Source organism: Haliotis rubra, unplaced genomic scaffold, assembly GCF_003918875.1.
Source record: "Haliotis rubra isolate DU_JTF1 unplaced genomic scaffold, ASM391887v1 Scf97, whole genome shotgun sequence".
In the NCBI taxonomy this organism is placed as follows: domain Eukaryota; kingdom Metazoa; phylum Mollusca; class Gastropoda; order Lepetellida; family Haliotidae; genus Haliotis; species Haliotis rubra.
In genome coordinates this window covers 1,581,614-1,596,191 of record NW_025767712.1, presented here as the reverse complement: position 1 = coordinate 1,596,191, position 14,578 = coordinate 1,581,614, and the positions used below count along the sequence as shown (strand labels likewise).

The following is a 14,578-nucleotide window of genomic DNA, read 5'->3' as shown; positions in this document are numbered from 1 at the left end:
GTTAACCCAGAGTCACAACACAGTTGCTCCTGGATTTAACAATGTGTGACAGTCAAACTGAAACCTTCCTGTACACAGGAATACTGTATACTCCAGATGCCTTTCTGTATACACAAATGTTCCCCCTTTTTGTAACTACAAATCTTCAGGAGGTACCCTCATGTATACCATGGTAGTGGATTTAAGTTAATCCAGTACCATGGTAGTGGTCACAACACAGTTGCTACTGGATTTAACGATGTGTGACAGCCAAACAGAAAATGGTTTCATCCATTATTAAAACAGACTTGTTGTTCAGAGAAAACCATATGATCTTGGGCAGCTAGGGTACATTTGTGTCTACAAAAAGCCACTGATGTAAATGAGAGAGCATAGTTTTCTTCTACAGGTCACAATAGGATTAAGATATATGACAATCTTTATATTCTGTGAAATGGAATAATCATGTTAAATATACAATGCAGTATCATACTTACGGTTCAAATAAGCAAGAAAGAAACATCATCATGAAGCATGTATAAAACACTCAATGATACTGTTTATGTAATGCAGACAGCATTGTAGATGCCATTAGAGAGTCTGCAATGTCTGATATCATTCTGAAGATTGGATCAAGTATCATTTTGTCTAAAATGTTTAATTGATAATATCATGTATATATTAACATTAATTTTTTCTGAAAGTGATTCCAAGGGATAATTCTGGAATGAGAAACTTATAAATCACATTACGAGTAACTTCAAAATGTAGGACTGTACACTCACTAAGTGTGGGGAATAAATTGGTTTTATCCATGCTTAAGTCCTCTGTGTATATGCCAATACATGAACAGTGCTGTATATAGACTCCAGCTAAACCAGTTCAAAGTTTCCACAAGAAAACATAATGCATTTTGACTAATACACCTTGAAAGGTATTGGTGTAACTTTACATACCCCATCAAGGTTTCTTGCCATGGACGCCATTGTCATATAATACATTTTCTTACACTTCTAACATGAAATATATGTGTGTAATTGTTGTCTTCTAATTCCTAATGGCAAGAGACAAAATAATCGTCCTCGAAGAGAGATTTAAACTAACTCAGATTTTCTTGTACTTGAACTGGGTGATTGTCACTGATGTATAATACCCAATACATTCCTTACAGTACACCAACAGCTGAGTTCATTCATTAGGTGTATTGATTGATATGCCTCACAAAGTTTATGTAGAAGTTGAGAAAGAAAGCAATTCAAATATTTGATGTCAGAAAAATAATCACAATTCCTTAAATGTGGTGTATGGAGGGTTAACAGGTCACATCCCAAGGAATTCAGTCTTTTATCCATCATCAAATATTTGACAACCCTCAACCATATAGACAAACTTTATGGATAACAACTTCTTTAATCTGTCAGTGTGACATTTCGATACAGATTCTTGTACCGTTTCTGCCTGACAACGTCGCACTCACAAAATAAAGGAGTTGATATCTATAAAGTTTGCCTATATTGCACTTCCCATTTTCTAGAATGCCACTCAATCAAACAAGTACCGGGTAACCCTCAACTAACTGACTTGTTAAGATCTCTGTCATGCTTCAATTGTCATGCAGGACTGACCTGAGTACTGTCATCAATTTAAGGACCGTTCATAAATACTATACGGTTGGGATGGGGGGGATGATTCCTATGGAGAACCATGTATAATGTGAATGACCCCCCTCTAAAATTTATGTACAAACTAAGTGAACAATGCTCCCCACCCCTACCCCTGCTTGTCATGTGAAAAATCACTGACCCCCCCACATACACAAAATTGATGACCCCCCTACCTGTCCAGAACAAAAGAGGTGAAACAACACACGAGTCACACACCCAAATATAAAAATGAAAATAAAAAAAAAATGAAATGTATTAACATCATCATCCACTCTAGCCATAAATTATGAACAGTTCCTTATTGTTGTACATTGAATGCTTTAGAAAATTGCTCCAGCTTCTATCAGCAATCACAGAACATACATAAATGTTCAATACAAAAAGGTCATTTGTTGGTTTTTGTGACCATTCATAAATCGTTTGTGCATAATCATAATAATGTGCAAAAGAAAGGAGATTGCAATTACTGTTCACAACATGAACGCACATCTAATTCACATGAAATGCAACAATTAGCACACAACATGGATTAAGAATAAAATGATGCTGAACTAAAAATATTGTTTGTTAAACTATCAAATGTTTTTTCACACTTCTGTTAAAACCTGAAGGATCTCCTTGGGTTTCTGATGTTTGCTTTGGGAGATTTGGCTTCTTTACTTTTATGACAATTTCTATTTATGACGTAGTACAGGCAGCATGTAATAAAAGTGTAAAAATGTGTTTAAGATACTGTCTCTGTTAGTTTTGGGGAGAGGATTTGGCTACCTGACCTTTTAACATGTGAGATAGTACCTGGCAGGTGGTACACGATCACAATGACAGCAATCCTTAAAAAAGATGGTCTCAAGAATGATACTCAGTGATTGAGTTGAGTTCTTCATCGCTACTTTATGGCATTACCCTAAATGTACTATGTGGGAACACTACTTCACTATCCACCCACCCAAAAGCAAAACCTTGAGGATCAGTTGTTACATTTTATTGACCAAAGGAGAATTAGTGCCAGGTACCATGAATTCCTATATTTGTTCAGATATGTGCATGTTACAAGCTTATTATATTCCAACAGTTAGCAAACATCTTAGACAGATATAAGTGGTCCAATATAGTTTTGAATGGTTCCTTAATGTCATGTTAAATTAGGGAAGCAAAACTAAATCCCATTCCAAATATGTTATGCCTTTGTACCCTTTGCTACCTTGGTGTATTATTTTCAATTATAAAGAGTATTTTGTCAAACTAAACACATCTAAAATGCTGAATTCCTTCACCACTGACGGAACAGTGATCTTAGAAATAATGTAACCAACTGATGCTATGAATGTTGAAACTTCAATGAGCAAACAGTATTGAAAGTGTATTTATGATGTTTGTACTAAAGCAAAACATCTTTTTAGGAAACATATAACATAAAATACATCATAGCATGCATCAAAGGGGAAAAAATAAAAAAACATTCTAAGAAATTGCAATCACTTCAATCAAACGTGTTGAAAAAGAAATTTTTATATCAAACTGAATATTTTTGATGATAGTGTGATCAAATCCAGATCTCATCACAATTCCATCTTATCTGAAAACAACTGTCAATAGCAACCATGCAAACAAGAAATGGTGAAATGAACAGCCAAAGATTTACCATGGTTGAAGCTCAGGTAGGATCTACGTCAACAAGGATGTCTAAAGAGCATAAGGGAAAGGATGGTATTAATGCACAAAGATGGATATTACCAGTATTCAATTTCTATGCAACATTTATAAGTTGACATGAAACATGGTAATAGAGATGTGCATTGAATATGGAAAGTTACAAGCATATGATATTGAAAGTCAGAAGGCAAATGAAACAGTAACTCTTTATAATTTTTGCAGTAGAATCATTTTACTATCAAGACACTTTTAATATATATTTGCTACAATTCTGATGTTCAGGAACAACCCAAAATCTTGTGTGTTACAGAAAACAATGCATTGATCCATGTATTTGTGATGTGCCTCATTCACATGGAGGAAAAATGCATGTTTACCATGCACACATTTTTCTTTAAGCAATTGGTCTAAATGTTTATAAAATGAAGTCAACAATGAAATCCTATTCTGTGAACAAAATCTGCAATTGTGGAAGATAGTTCTACCAGATAATGATGATGTGTTTTATGAATTATAACACTGGAAAATAATGAAGTTGATTAACTGATAACTTGAAACAACTATAAATAACAATGATAGAGACTTTATTCTCTGCATGGAGCCAATGGATCTGGCTTGAAAATGTCATTGTTTTCAAGAGGTATATACATTATTTTTGTGAAGGGTATAAGAATCTTAACATGTTCAACAGCATTTTTGCCTTTCAACTATGGATTTCATACTCCATTGATACTATTCCAGGAAAACAAATGAAACGAAACATGAAAATATATCACAGAACATTGAATACCCACTTACCTCAAATTTAAATGATTTCAAACAAAAGTTTCAGACAAACTCTGATATTCAGCAACAGAGTTGATAAAGGAACAAGATGTGATTTGTAGCTGCAAATGTTTCCTGTTCAAACACTGGGTTACAACTGGCTTGTAATTTGTGTGTACAGTGATTAGGCTGGGTGGTCTATGCACTAATCCAAACTAAGTACAATAATCCATGGATACCATTTTGCAAGCTCTTAGCTGGAAACAAGTCTGGGCAAAACTGTAGCTCTTTTTGCAGTTGAGGAAACAATGTTACAAGAAAGACGTAATAAGCCCCTTGTTAGTCTGGAATCCTTTTTTCCATATAATTTATACAGTCAGGCCACGTTAATCCGAACAGTGACGCTTTTCATATAAAATGTTCGGATAGTGAAACGTTCGGTTTGCTGAAACATATCAGCACACCACACTGCAGTAGTGTTACTTCCCATTCACTTGACTCATAGAGGTTGTGCTCAATAAATGCAAAATATTTTTAATCATAACTAAGGTTATGCGACAGCTTTTTGGCGCATTGCTGGATAGTTTTATGCATGGAACAATTTGACCTGTCACTGATGAAGCAAAAACAAGTACAATTAACTAATCCGTTACCGATAATTGATGTGAGGAGTCAGAGACTGAAGCATCGGATTAATGAATCAACAATTGATGCGTTAATATAGTAAACAAGATTGGTTACATCTTGAGTCCATTCAGATGGTGCGGGAATCTGAGTATCTGGGACCGGACTAAAGGACTGTCTTTTGTAAAGTTCACTTCTGTTCTTTTAAGGTATTATACGGGGATGCTTATAAGATTACTTACAGACTGATCTATAAATTTGTTGGGGTGGGGGGCCCTTATAAGAGCATGGCACTTAACATGGTAAATACAGTAGTTATATTGATGAAAAGATTCTATCTTAGGAATTTATATGTCATCTAACTATATTAAGACCTACTAGTTATGAGATTTTTAAACATTATTTTCAAACACACAATTTTTATATAAAGCTTTGCATCAGTTTGGATAAGTAAAGGTGACTAAATATTCATGAATTGTTAATGCCAGTTTGATAAACCCATCTGCAGAATTTCGGTAATATCTCAACAATACACTAATTTTTATCAGTACAGTCACCAATCGTGATCACTTGTCATGTCAATAAAATCATGTAATGTCACAGGAATGCAAAGAACATTTACAATGTCTTGCATAATACATAATATGCTATTTCATTGTGAATTTCAAGTAAATATGCTTTCAGTCGGTAAGCAATGTTTAACTTTAAAAAGTGATTGCTTTTTCTAATTTGATGAAGCAGAGATCTCTGTAACACCTAAAATCTGCAATAACGAAACACCAAATGCAACGATCTGTGTAAATGAAAAGTTTGACACATTAAATGGATCCAAGCATATGTCAGAATAATGAATAATTTAAAGCACGCATACCTAGATGTAGAGATATTATTGCGTGAAGATGAAGATCTGAAACTTCACCAGTCGTCTTTCTTGAAACTATGTTTACAAGCGTCGTTTGCCGAGTAACGACAACTTCCGGAATTCAAATTGCAGTTTCGTCGTTTACGGAAAAGGTATATGCAATGATTTAAATTATTTCATGGCTTTAAAACTATCAGTTGATATAATTTCTGCCAAAAAAGTAGATACTTTGTAAAACATAAATAGGAAATATTTTAAAAATCAATTCTGCTTATGATATAAATATAAATGCGTATTTCATATTTTTGCAACTGTTGATACATGGGACATAACTCAGTTAAACAGGAAGTGAACAAGAAAATGTTAAAAAATGGCAGACGATGCTAGATCCGCGACTGATGCCAGCTCAAATCTTATCAACTTTGACATTGACGAAGTGAGTATGAAGCATTGCTTACATATCACAACCCCTATAGGTGTTGTCAGAGTGCAGGGTTGAGTATGTCTATGGCAAATAGCAAACTCCTATCCCTGACAGGTGCGCGCTGCACTCGAAGAGGGGAGGGGCAGGTTTTTGTATTCATGTCATATCATTCTTGGACTGATTGATAAAAGACTCATGTATGAATGCTGTTTGGTTTCTGTTACAAGTGTTTCCATCATCAGCAAAATTGGTAATCAAGAGAAAAATGTGGGTATTTGGATGTGTGAAATGCAGACCAATCAAATCACAGCAATGTTAATATAGATGCGTTATGTTCCTGCTGAGTACTTTGAAATATTTTAAAAATATAATGCTAAAACCATGATTCTTTCTTTCACACATTATACATCCATGCATTATGCATGTATGCATAACATGTAACCCAGCATCCCATGTGTTCCATATTAGCTGCATATTTTGCACTATCATTGGACCCTCTATTATTGATTATCACAGTAGTTAATGTTGTCGCTATCGGGATTATGAACTTCTACTGACATTTGGCATTATATACACTCGCGTAACCTTGATTCGTGGATATAAGGGAAGTGCGGCGAAATTCATATTTTACATGCATGATTTCATTTTGTATACGTACTGATTATTTTATTAATTGATTCAGCAAATTGAAAATGCCTAATATTTCTTTCGTGAATGAAAAGTTTGTTTACGGTTTTTATTTGCAATCATCACTCATTTGTGTGCCCACAAAATGTGACGTCACCTTGTTTTCCGGATTACGTAGTCGGTTACTTTAAACCACTATGTACGACATCCAACTGCAGTAAGCATTGACACCAAGGAAAGCAGACAACTAGAAGTGAGAATGTTGGAGCTAACGGTATCTTTTTTACTTTACATTTTGTAAAAATAAAATTTGGTAATGGTGTTATTAGTGATCTGGGGCTATTTATCTCAATGCTGGACAATTATATTTAGTGTACTTGCATGTAATGCAGAGATTCGGAACTTTTTTGTCAGCGAGGCGTGGCATTGTATGTACATCAAAAGTACCCCTTCGTGACGTCAGTTGAGACTTAATTTACGAGCTAGCATCATTTTTTCCGCGATCCACAATTCAAGGTTATCCACGAATTTAGGTTACAGTTCTGTATATATATTTTCAGTTGACTGATGTTTAATCTTCATATCTGTGGCAAATAATGTGGCACACAATCACAACTTGTTAAATACTATCGCTGCAATCCTAATTGCCTCATTTGACCCAGAAATTGAAGCAACTCTCAATTATTGCGGTATTGCTATTTTCTTACTTCAGCACCTGGTACAAGCTGTCAAATGATTACTTAGAACAATTAACAAATCTAAATAGTTTTTAATATTAAAAATTATTTTGGAATTTTGTTAAGATTAGTATATCATCATGTTTTTAACCAAAGCATCTGAAACTTATTCAGTTGGATACAAGGTAACAAAAACATAACAAAATAATTTTTGCCGCCTTAAAACATGCCATACAATTTGCTGCCATCTGCATTGTGAAGTTGCACAATACGTCACTTCCTGTTATAATTTTAGGACGGAAAATATTCAAATGACCTCATAGTTATCGCAGGATTACACTTGACAGAGTTACTTTTGATTCGTGCAAGATGCAATGGTGGTAGGGGTGATACTAGTTTCAAAATGTTCCAGAAGTTACTTTGAAGATGAATACTTTGATATTTCTATGATTAGTCATGGTATTCCAATGAAATAAATGACTTTTTCAAAAGCGATGAATTTGTTTTTATGTAATTTGTATATGTAAACAGCCAATGCGGGGCATGGTGTTTCTGCTTCTCCAATGTTTTCATGTGCCGCGATAATAGAGAGCCCATGATAATAGAGAGTCCCAGTATACATCAACTATATATCACTTGAAAATAAACTTTTATTTCGGTATATTATGCCTGAATGTGATGCTTACCGGATTATTGAATTAATTGCTGTACACAAATAATTTTACATATTGTGGAGGAGGGAGCCTCCATTTGTGATTCAAATAAATGAATTGAATGAATGCATTTATGAACCCATTGTGAAACATGTAACATACAGTGAGAAACATTTTGGCTCAGGTAAATACTACCTTTGGTTGAAGCACACATGGTTTTCACTTGTTACAACTTTGACCTACTTCAGTCACTCTCCTCTACACATCATGCTAATTCTGATTTTGATTATGAAGTAACAATACGTTGAACCAAATTGTTGTCAATTGTATTAGTTGTATCTTTCATATTTTTTTATAGCTGGATGATGCTGAATTGGATCTCCCAGCTGTAGAAAGCACACCAACATTGGAAAGCATTCTTAATGAGGTTTGGTCACTTTTTGTGCATCCAGCTATATTTAATATGTGTTATGAACATTTGTTCACTATTAACTGTGAGGACTAATTTCAAGTGCAAAAGGAACATTTAGCAGCTAGTTTTTAGCTAGTTTTTATGTCAAAATTGTTACCTGCCATACATAAAGTATCACCACATGCTATCATCAGTATCAATAGCATTTAAATATTTTTTTAAATAGATCAGAAAGGAAAATTACAAAACTTTGCTTAAGGTACGTTTGTAATATTGTTTTCATGGAATACTGTTAAAAGTCTTATAATGTCCATCACAGCCAGATGACTCATCCTCCGTCTTGGATGAAGAAGAGATCCCTCCCAGTGCTGTCCAGCTATTTAAGGCTGATTCAGGGGAAACTTCCTCTATCAGTTCACAAGATAGTTATCTCAATGACCGACCTCGTCAGCGCCGAGACAGGTGAGCTGTTGTGTTTCAGTATTAGTTGTATGATTTGTTGTTTAATGCCACACTCTGCAGTATTCCAGCTATAAAGCGGCAGTCTGTAAATAATTGAGTCTGGACCAGACAATCAAGTGATCAACAGCATGCGCATTGATCTACACAATTGGGATATTTTGACATATGTCAACCAAGTCAGCAAGCTTGACCACCCGATCCCGTTAGTCGCCTGTTGAGACAAGCATGGGTTACCTAAGATCAATTCTAACCCAGATCTTTTCGTGTTTTTCCGGTGTTAGAAGTAAACGCATATATAAAGACTTGAGTGCATTTTCTAAAAATTAAATTTGTTAACTTCTGACGTCTTGTACTCTCTCTCTTACGATCGACAGTTGAGTGGAAACGAACTGTAAACAAAGTTTTTGGCCTCCCTTGAACCCCTTGCCTGAGCACACCCCTACTGCTCCAGTTCCTGGACAGTCTGGTAGCCTCTGAGAAGCATGCAGCCTGTGCTCTTATAGGTCATGTGACCCCTTTGTGTAATCATTCTCTTTCTTGTCGCACTAGGGTGCTGACATGCTGTAAACTGTGGCAAATAAACTGACTTAAATAACCTTTAAGGGGAAAGAAGATTCAACGTGACGGAAAAGAAAATTTGGACTGCAAGACAACCTTCTACATCTTGAACTTACACGTATCGACGGCATTGGTCTTTTTATGCGTTTGAAGAATAGAAGAGGAAGATCAGGTGCAGCCTATGCACGAAGTTAGACGACTAGTATTTCATCCTGTGGATGCCTCCAGTTGTTCACCAAACACCACACAACCAAACCCACCACTTGTCGAACCCTCGTGATTTGTTTACCCAGCTAGATTCAGCGATCCTTTTGGATAGGACCAGACTTTCGATCCCATCTACTTGATGAACATGAACCAGCCAACTTTGGTTCTTACGGTTTGGACTTTGGCTGCACCCTTGCCCAGATTCCAGACCCATATTCGATGAACATTTTAGACTCGGCTACTGCATCTCATTGTGAGTGATGGTCCTTCGTACTGCGTCAACCTTTCATGATTCAGCAATCCCTCCGGACATCTCCAGGCGTTTGCCAATCTCGTCTACTTCAGCGAACCCTCGTATTGCGATGATCTCTCATGAATCGGCAATCTCTCCGGACATCTCCAGATGTTCGGCGATCCTATCGACATCGGTGAATTCTTCACTCTCAGTTCAGCCATCCTTGATGATTACGACAAACCACTACTAATGGAGGGTCCCCCCGTTTGTCATTTTTATGGCCCTTGGCTATAACCCACCTCACGAAAACATCACTCAGTCTCTTCACACACACACATTTTTTCTATGTGATAATACAGTGAAACTGTATAGTAGCCAGCATGGTTGTCTACCGAATTCCAAAGAACTACCGGTGTATGTCCAGACAGCTTCCTGTACATTATAGGGTTGACCTCCATGATATTTGGTGCATGGGAAGTTGGAATCATCTCTGACTTCTTGATGTTGAGAATCTACTCTAGGAGGATGTGTCAATCTCTTTGAGCTCGTATACAATCATTGATATAAGCCTCGAACAAGATGCCTTGACAACATGCAGCCTGGTCTAACTATTGAGAACAACGCCTACATCTTCACTGATGCTGAGGTGTTGTCTTGGATGGCTGACGGTCTCCCGATAGGAACTCCAATCCAGCTGAGACCTACTGTATGCGAGAAGATGACTTCGACTCGATCACCATCCCGCCAATGATGCCTATCGCTCAGGTAGCAGACAACCTGAAGGCAGCGTTTGGCAAGGCATCGAAGACACAGGGGCAGCATCCTCTACCGTTCAGCACAAGATGGTTCCGGCATCACAACATGGACCACTTAAACAAGGCGCCTGAAGAAGATGAGGACTTCTACCTGGTGTCCGACTCGAAGTCTTGCAGTAACAGGGTGGAAGATAAGAAGTTGGCGCAGTTAGATACGACCACTGGAGGGCGTTCTTGGGCTAGTGAGGTCCAGAGCCATCAACAAGGTTCTTCTGTGCGCCTTCAAGAACCCTAAGATGGAGGAAGAGCGGATGATCTTGTCTACGCTTGTCACCCAGCACAAAGACCAAGAGTTTATCTCCGACCACTTGGCGTGTACGTCGGCGGGTATCATTCTTCTACGACGCCACGGGTTGCTGAGTTCCTGTACATGGCCGGACGTCTATACCAATCCTCTACTGAGGAAGCCCTGGGCAGCACCTACCTTATTTGAAGCCGGCAAAACGACACAAGACACCAAGGACTTGATGTTGATCAAGTCTGTCCAACATTTTTCGACAGTTATCTCAGCTTAGTCAGCTCCGGTCCCGCTTCTCCAGCATACAGGGGTCTAAGGAGAAGAAGTTTCCCGCAGCCCGGGGCAACAATTCAGGGACTTTTCATCACTCCAGCAACAACAGAAGTTACTCTAGTCGTGGACGCTCCTCCGGTGGAAATCGGATGTCCCTTCATTGATGTGCAGGTTCAGAACGACTGTTCCCTTCCACCTCCAGCCATTCCTGTACAACTGTCAACTGTGGGTGGACCTCTGGGTCACTACTGGGAAAATTGGAGAGTACTACAAGACGACTATGTCGTAGAGGTGCTACGAGAGGGCTACAGTATCCAGCTGCAGTCGAAGCCGACGCTGACCATCAACCCTTTGATCCTCCGGTATCCAGAGTTGCAGTGGGCCAAGCTGACTGAAGCCAGCTTGTTGCTGACAAAGGAGGCTGTTGAGATCGTCGATCAACGCAGACTTACGCGCGGGTACTACTCTCCAATTTTCCTGGTGCCCAAAAAGAACTCCACAGAGAAGTTTCGCCTCCTTTAAAATATGAAACACTTCAACAGAGAATACCTATTGAGACCAGAAGAAGATGTTACATCTGCCGCAGCTGAGACATCTCATCTGACCCAACGACTTCATGGCCAGCATAGATCTGCAAGATGCCTACCTACACATCCCAATGCATCCAGAATCCCGGAAGTACCTGCGATTCCTGTTCCACTACCAGTGGAAGGTCCTGCCCTTTGGAATTTCGACGCCCCATGGTTATTAACACAAGTAACCAAGCCGATTGTCGCATATCTACATCAGAGGGGTCAACACAATGCTTTCTACCTAGACGACGGCATCCAGGCGCATCAAGAAGCAGATCAACTCAGACAACAGTTATAAGTTACGATCATTTTGCTGACACATTTGGGCTAGCTAGTGAATCTTCAGAAGTCAGAGTTGGAGACATCCCAAGATCTACCGTTCCAGTGCATCAGGTTCCTGACTACAGAGAATCGCATCCTGGTTCCAGACGACCGATGGCAGAGCATCCAGTCGTGCATACCAGACGCTTTAAACTCTCCACTAGAACTGAAAGCGGTAATAGAAGCAGTGCAACATTGGGCAGCGCAGTTGAGAGATCAGGTCCTGATGATACACACGGACAACTTGACAGTGGCCTTCTACATCAATCTGCAGGGATCCACGAAATTCTACTGAGCCTGATCGTTAGTCCCTACTGTGCTCATACAAGTTATCTGACCAGTCGAAGAAGTGCCGACTTCCGGGCCTGGGACCTCTCCCTCATCCTTAGACATCTTGTCTCAGATGATTACAAACCTCTTAAAGAGAAGAACTTCGAGCGCATCACCTTTAAGACCTTTTCCTGGTAGCACTAGCTACTGCTGCATGTATGTCAGAACTCCACATTCTGGCTGTTAGTCAAGTATGTTTTGCGAGAAAAAGCAGAGTTTTTCTGTGTCTCCAATGTGGCTTCATAGTGCAAAATCAACTGCCAGGGCAGCCAGATAGACTTTACACTCTTCTGCCGTTGTCCACCATCCTCGGGCCTGACAACGCTGATGATCTTGCGCTCAGTCCAATCAGGAGCGCTGGCGATTGACATCGCTGCTTCACAAGACCGTTGCAGGTTGCATAAGTGCCTGTTTATCCCGCTCTCAACAGCTTCTTCAGCGGATGTCTCCCGTACTATGTTAATCTTCTGGATGAGATCCATCATCCTGCAAGCCTACACCTTTGCCGGTCTTTCCCCTCCAGCTGTGTCGAACCCTCATGAGACTCAGGCCTTAGCATCAATGGCTTTTCACAGCACTGTTCACTGACATCTATTATGGAGGGATGCTTTTGGAGAGAGACGGTCTTTACCTCACGCTACCTGCCCGACCTCTCAGTGACTGACATAGAAAGACTCCATTAGTTTGGTCCCCTGGTACTGGTGCAGCAACTGTCCTCGACCCGACAATGCAGATAGTGACATCCTCCATCTGCGGAATCGATGTTACTTTGTATAAAGGGAATCAAAATGTATGGAACTCCATTATTCATCTTCATTCTACTTCCTTTGGGCATAGATCGACCTCACTTGACTTCATGCCAGAGCATTGCAGCACAGTCGCCGTTGATCGACTTCATCATATAGGCCAGTCTTGTACTACAATGCTGAGGTGATGGACACGCATACTCACTGACCTCAAGGACATCAGTGGAGTATGAATACCGTATTCCAGTGGATTTTGATGAGTTCCACTCCAAGTTGCTGTACACATCTTCTGCCGTTGTCCACCATCCTCGGGCCTGACAACGCTGATGATCTTGCACTCAGTCCAATCAGAGCGCTGGAGAGTTTTGGCATGGTGGCGCGTGGTCCTGTGCTCCCAGCTCAGGTCACAAATCAGTGAAGTTAAGCAGCGTTCCATACATGTGGTCTCACCTTAAGCAAGTGAGTTTGTTCAAAATAGTCTCTGTTCACCCAGCAGGAAAATGGGTACCCGGTGGAAAAAGTCATATGACTATAACCTTCTAGCGCCTAACAGGCAGCTTGGGTTATCCGGGGTAATAATGTGCTGTGCCTTGATTGTTAGCGCTATGAGCATACCTAGTGTGGAGTTTGGTGCTATATAAATTGACACATTATTATTTATTATTATTATCCTTGGTTAAGCTTAAGCAAAGGAGCTAAGGTTATTCTATGTTGTCCGGAACTGAGCGTTACACAGTTAAGCTAACCAAGCCATTTTCCCTTTCATCTTTATCTGTGACTCTGAGGATGGTTTGAAGCAGGGGCTGGCCAGATTAGAGTTGCAATACTTTATTTACTGGGGCTTTCTGGAAAATGGGGCGAGGTGGGGAAATCTGATTAGCTCCACATTTGTCTATGACAAATGTACGTGGAAAACCACATTTATTTGGGAGCGCCCACTCCCACTCCCTTGGGGTAAACCACGGGGTTATGGAAGAAGTAACCCATCACAATTTTAGGAGTTATGTAGTCAATCAGGAGATTGTACTCATAATAGGCCTCCTTGTGCATCATCATCACATCACCATGGTTGTCATCCACTTGTAGACACAGTGTAATCTGTGGCCCACTGTCCAACCTCGGGATAAATGCCAGACGTGAGATAGGATAAGTTTAAAAAATTAAAATTTTGTCTCATACTATGGATTCCCACTCAACCAATCCCACTGCCTAGATTACGATTATTGCTCCAAGATGAGAATGACTACACAAAGTAGTCACATGACCTTTCAGAGCAGAGGCTGTCCAGGAATGGAAGCAGTAAGGGTGTGTTCGGGTGAAGGTTTCAAGAGAGGCCAAAAAGTTTGTTTACAGTTCGTTTCCACTCAACTGTTGATCATAAGAGAGAGAGTACAAGATGTGAAATAGGATAAGTATTATTAATATACAATTTATTGTTAAAATTTTCAAAATGTTATAAAAGCCATTCCTATGCAATGAAA

At 39.3% G+C, this 14,578-nt stretch overlaps 2 protein-coding genes across 2 annotated transcripts in view; one reads left to right on the top strand and one right to left on the bottom strand.

The window, feature by feature from the left end:
- The window catches only part of LOC124265251 (thioredoxin domain-containing protein 3 homolog), a 47,783-nt gene extending 42,103 nt beyond the window's left edge, over positions 1-5,680 (bottom strand). Inside the window, 2 exon segments of the mRNA XM_046700038.1 lie at positions 3,286-3,326; positions 5,557-5,680. Of these exon segments, the coding sequence (XP_046555994.1) occupies positions 3,286-3,288 (3 nt within the window). The 5' untranslated portion in view covers positions 3,289-3,326; positions 5,557-5,680.
- A 222-nt stretch (positions 5,681-5,902) lies between these two features.
- LOC124265294 (vacuolar protein sorting-associated protein 8 homolog) overlaps positions 5,903-14,578 on the top strand; it is a 38,749-nt gene continuing 30,073 nt past the window's right edge. Inside the window, 3 exon segments of the mRNA XM_046700083.1 lie at positions 5,903-5,983; positions 8,287-8,355; positions 8,660-8,802. Of these exon segments, the coding sequence (XP_046556039.1) occupies positions 5,918-5,983; positions 8,287-8,355; positions 8,660-8,802 (278 nt within the window). The 5' untranslated portion in view covers positions 5,903-5,917.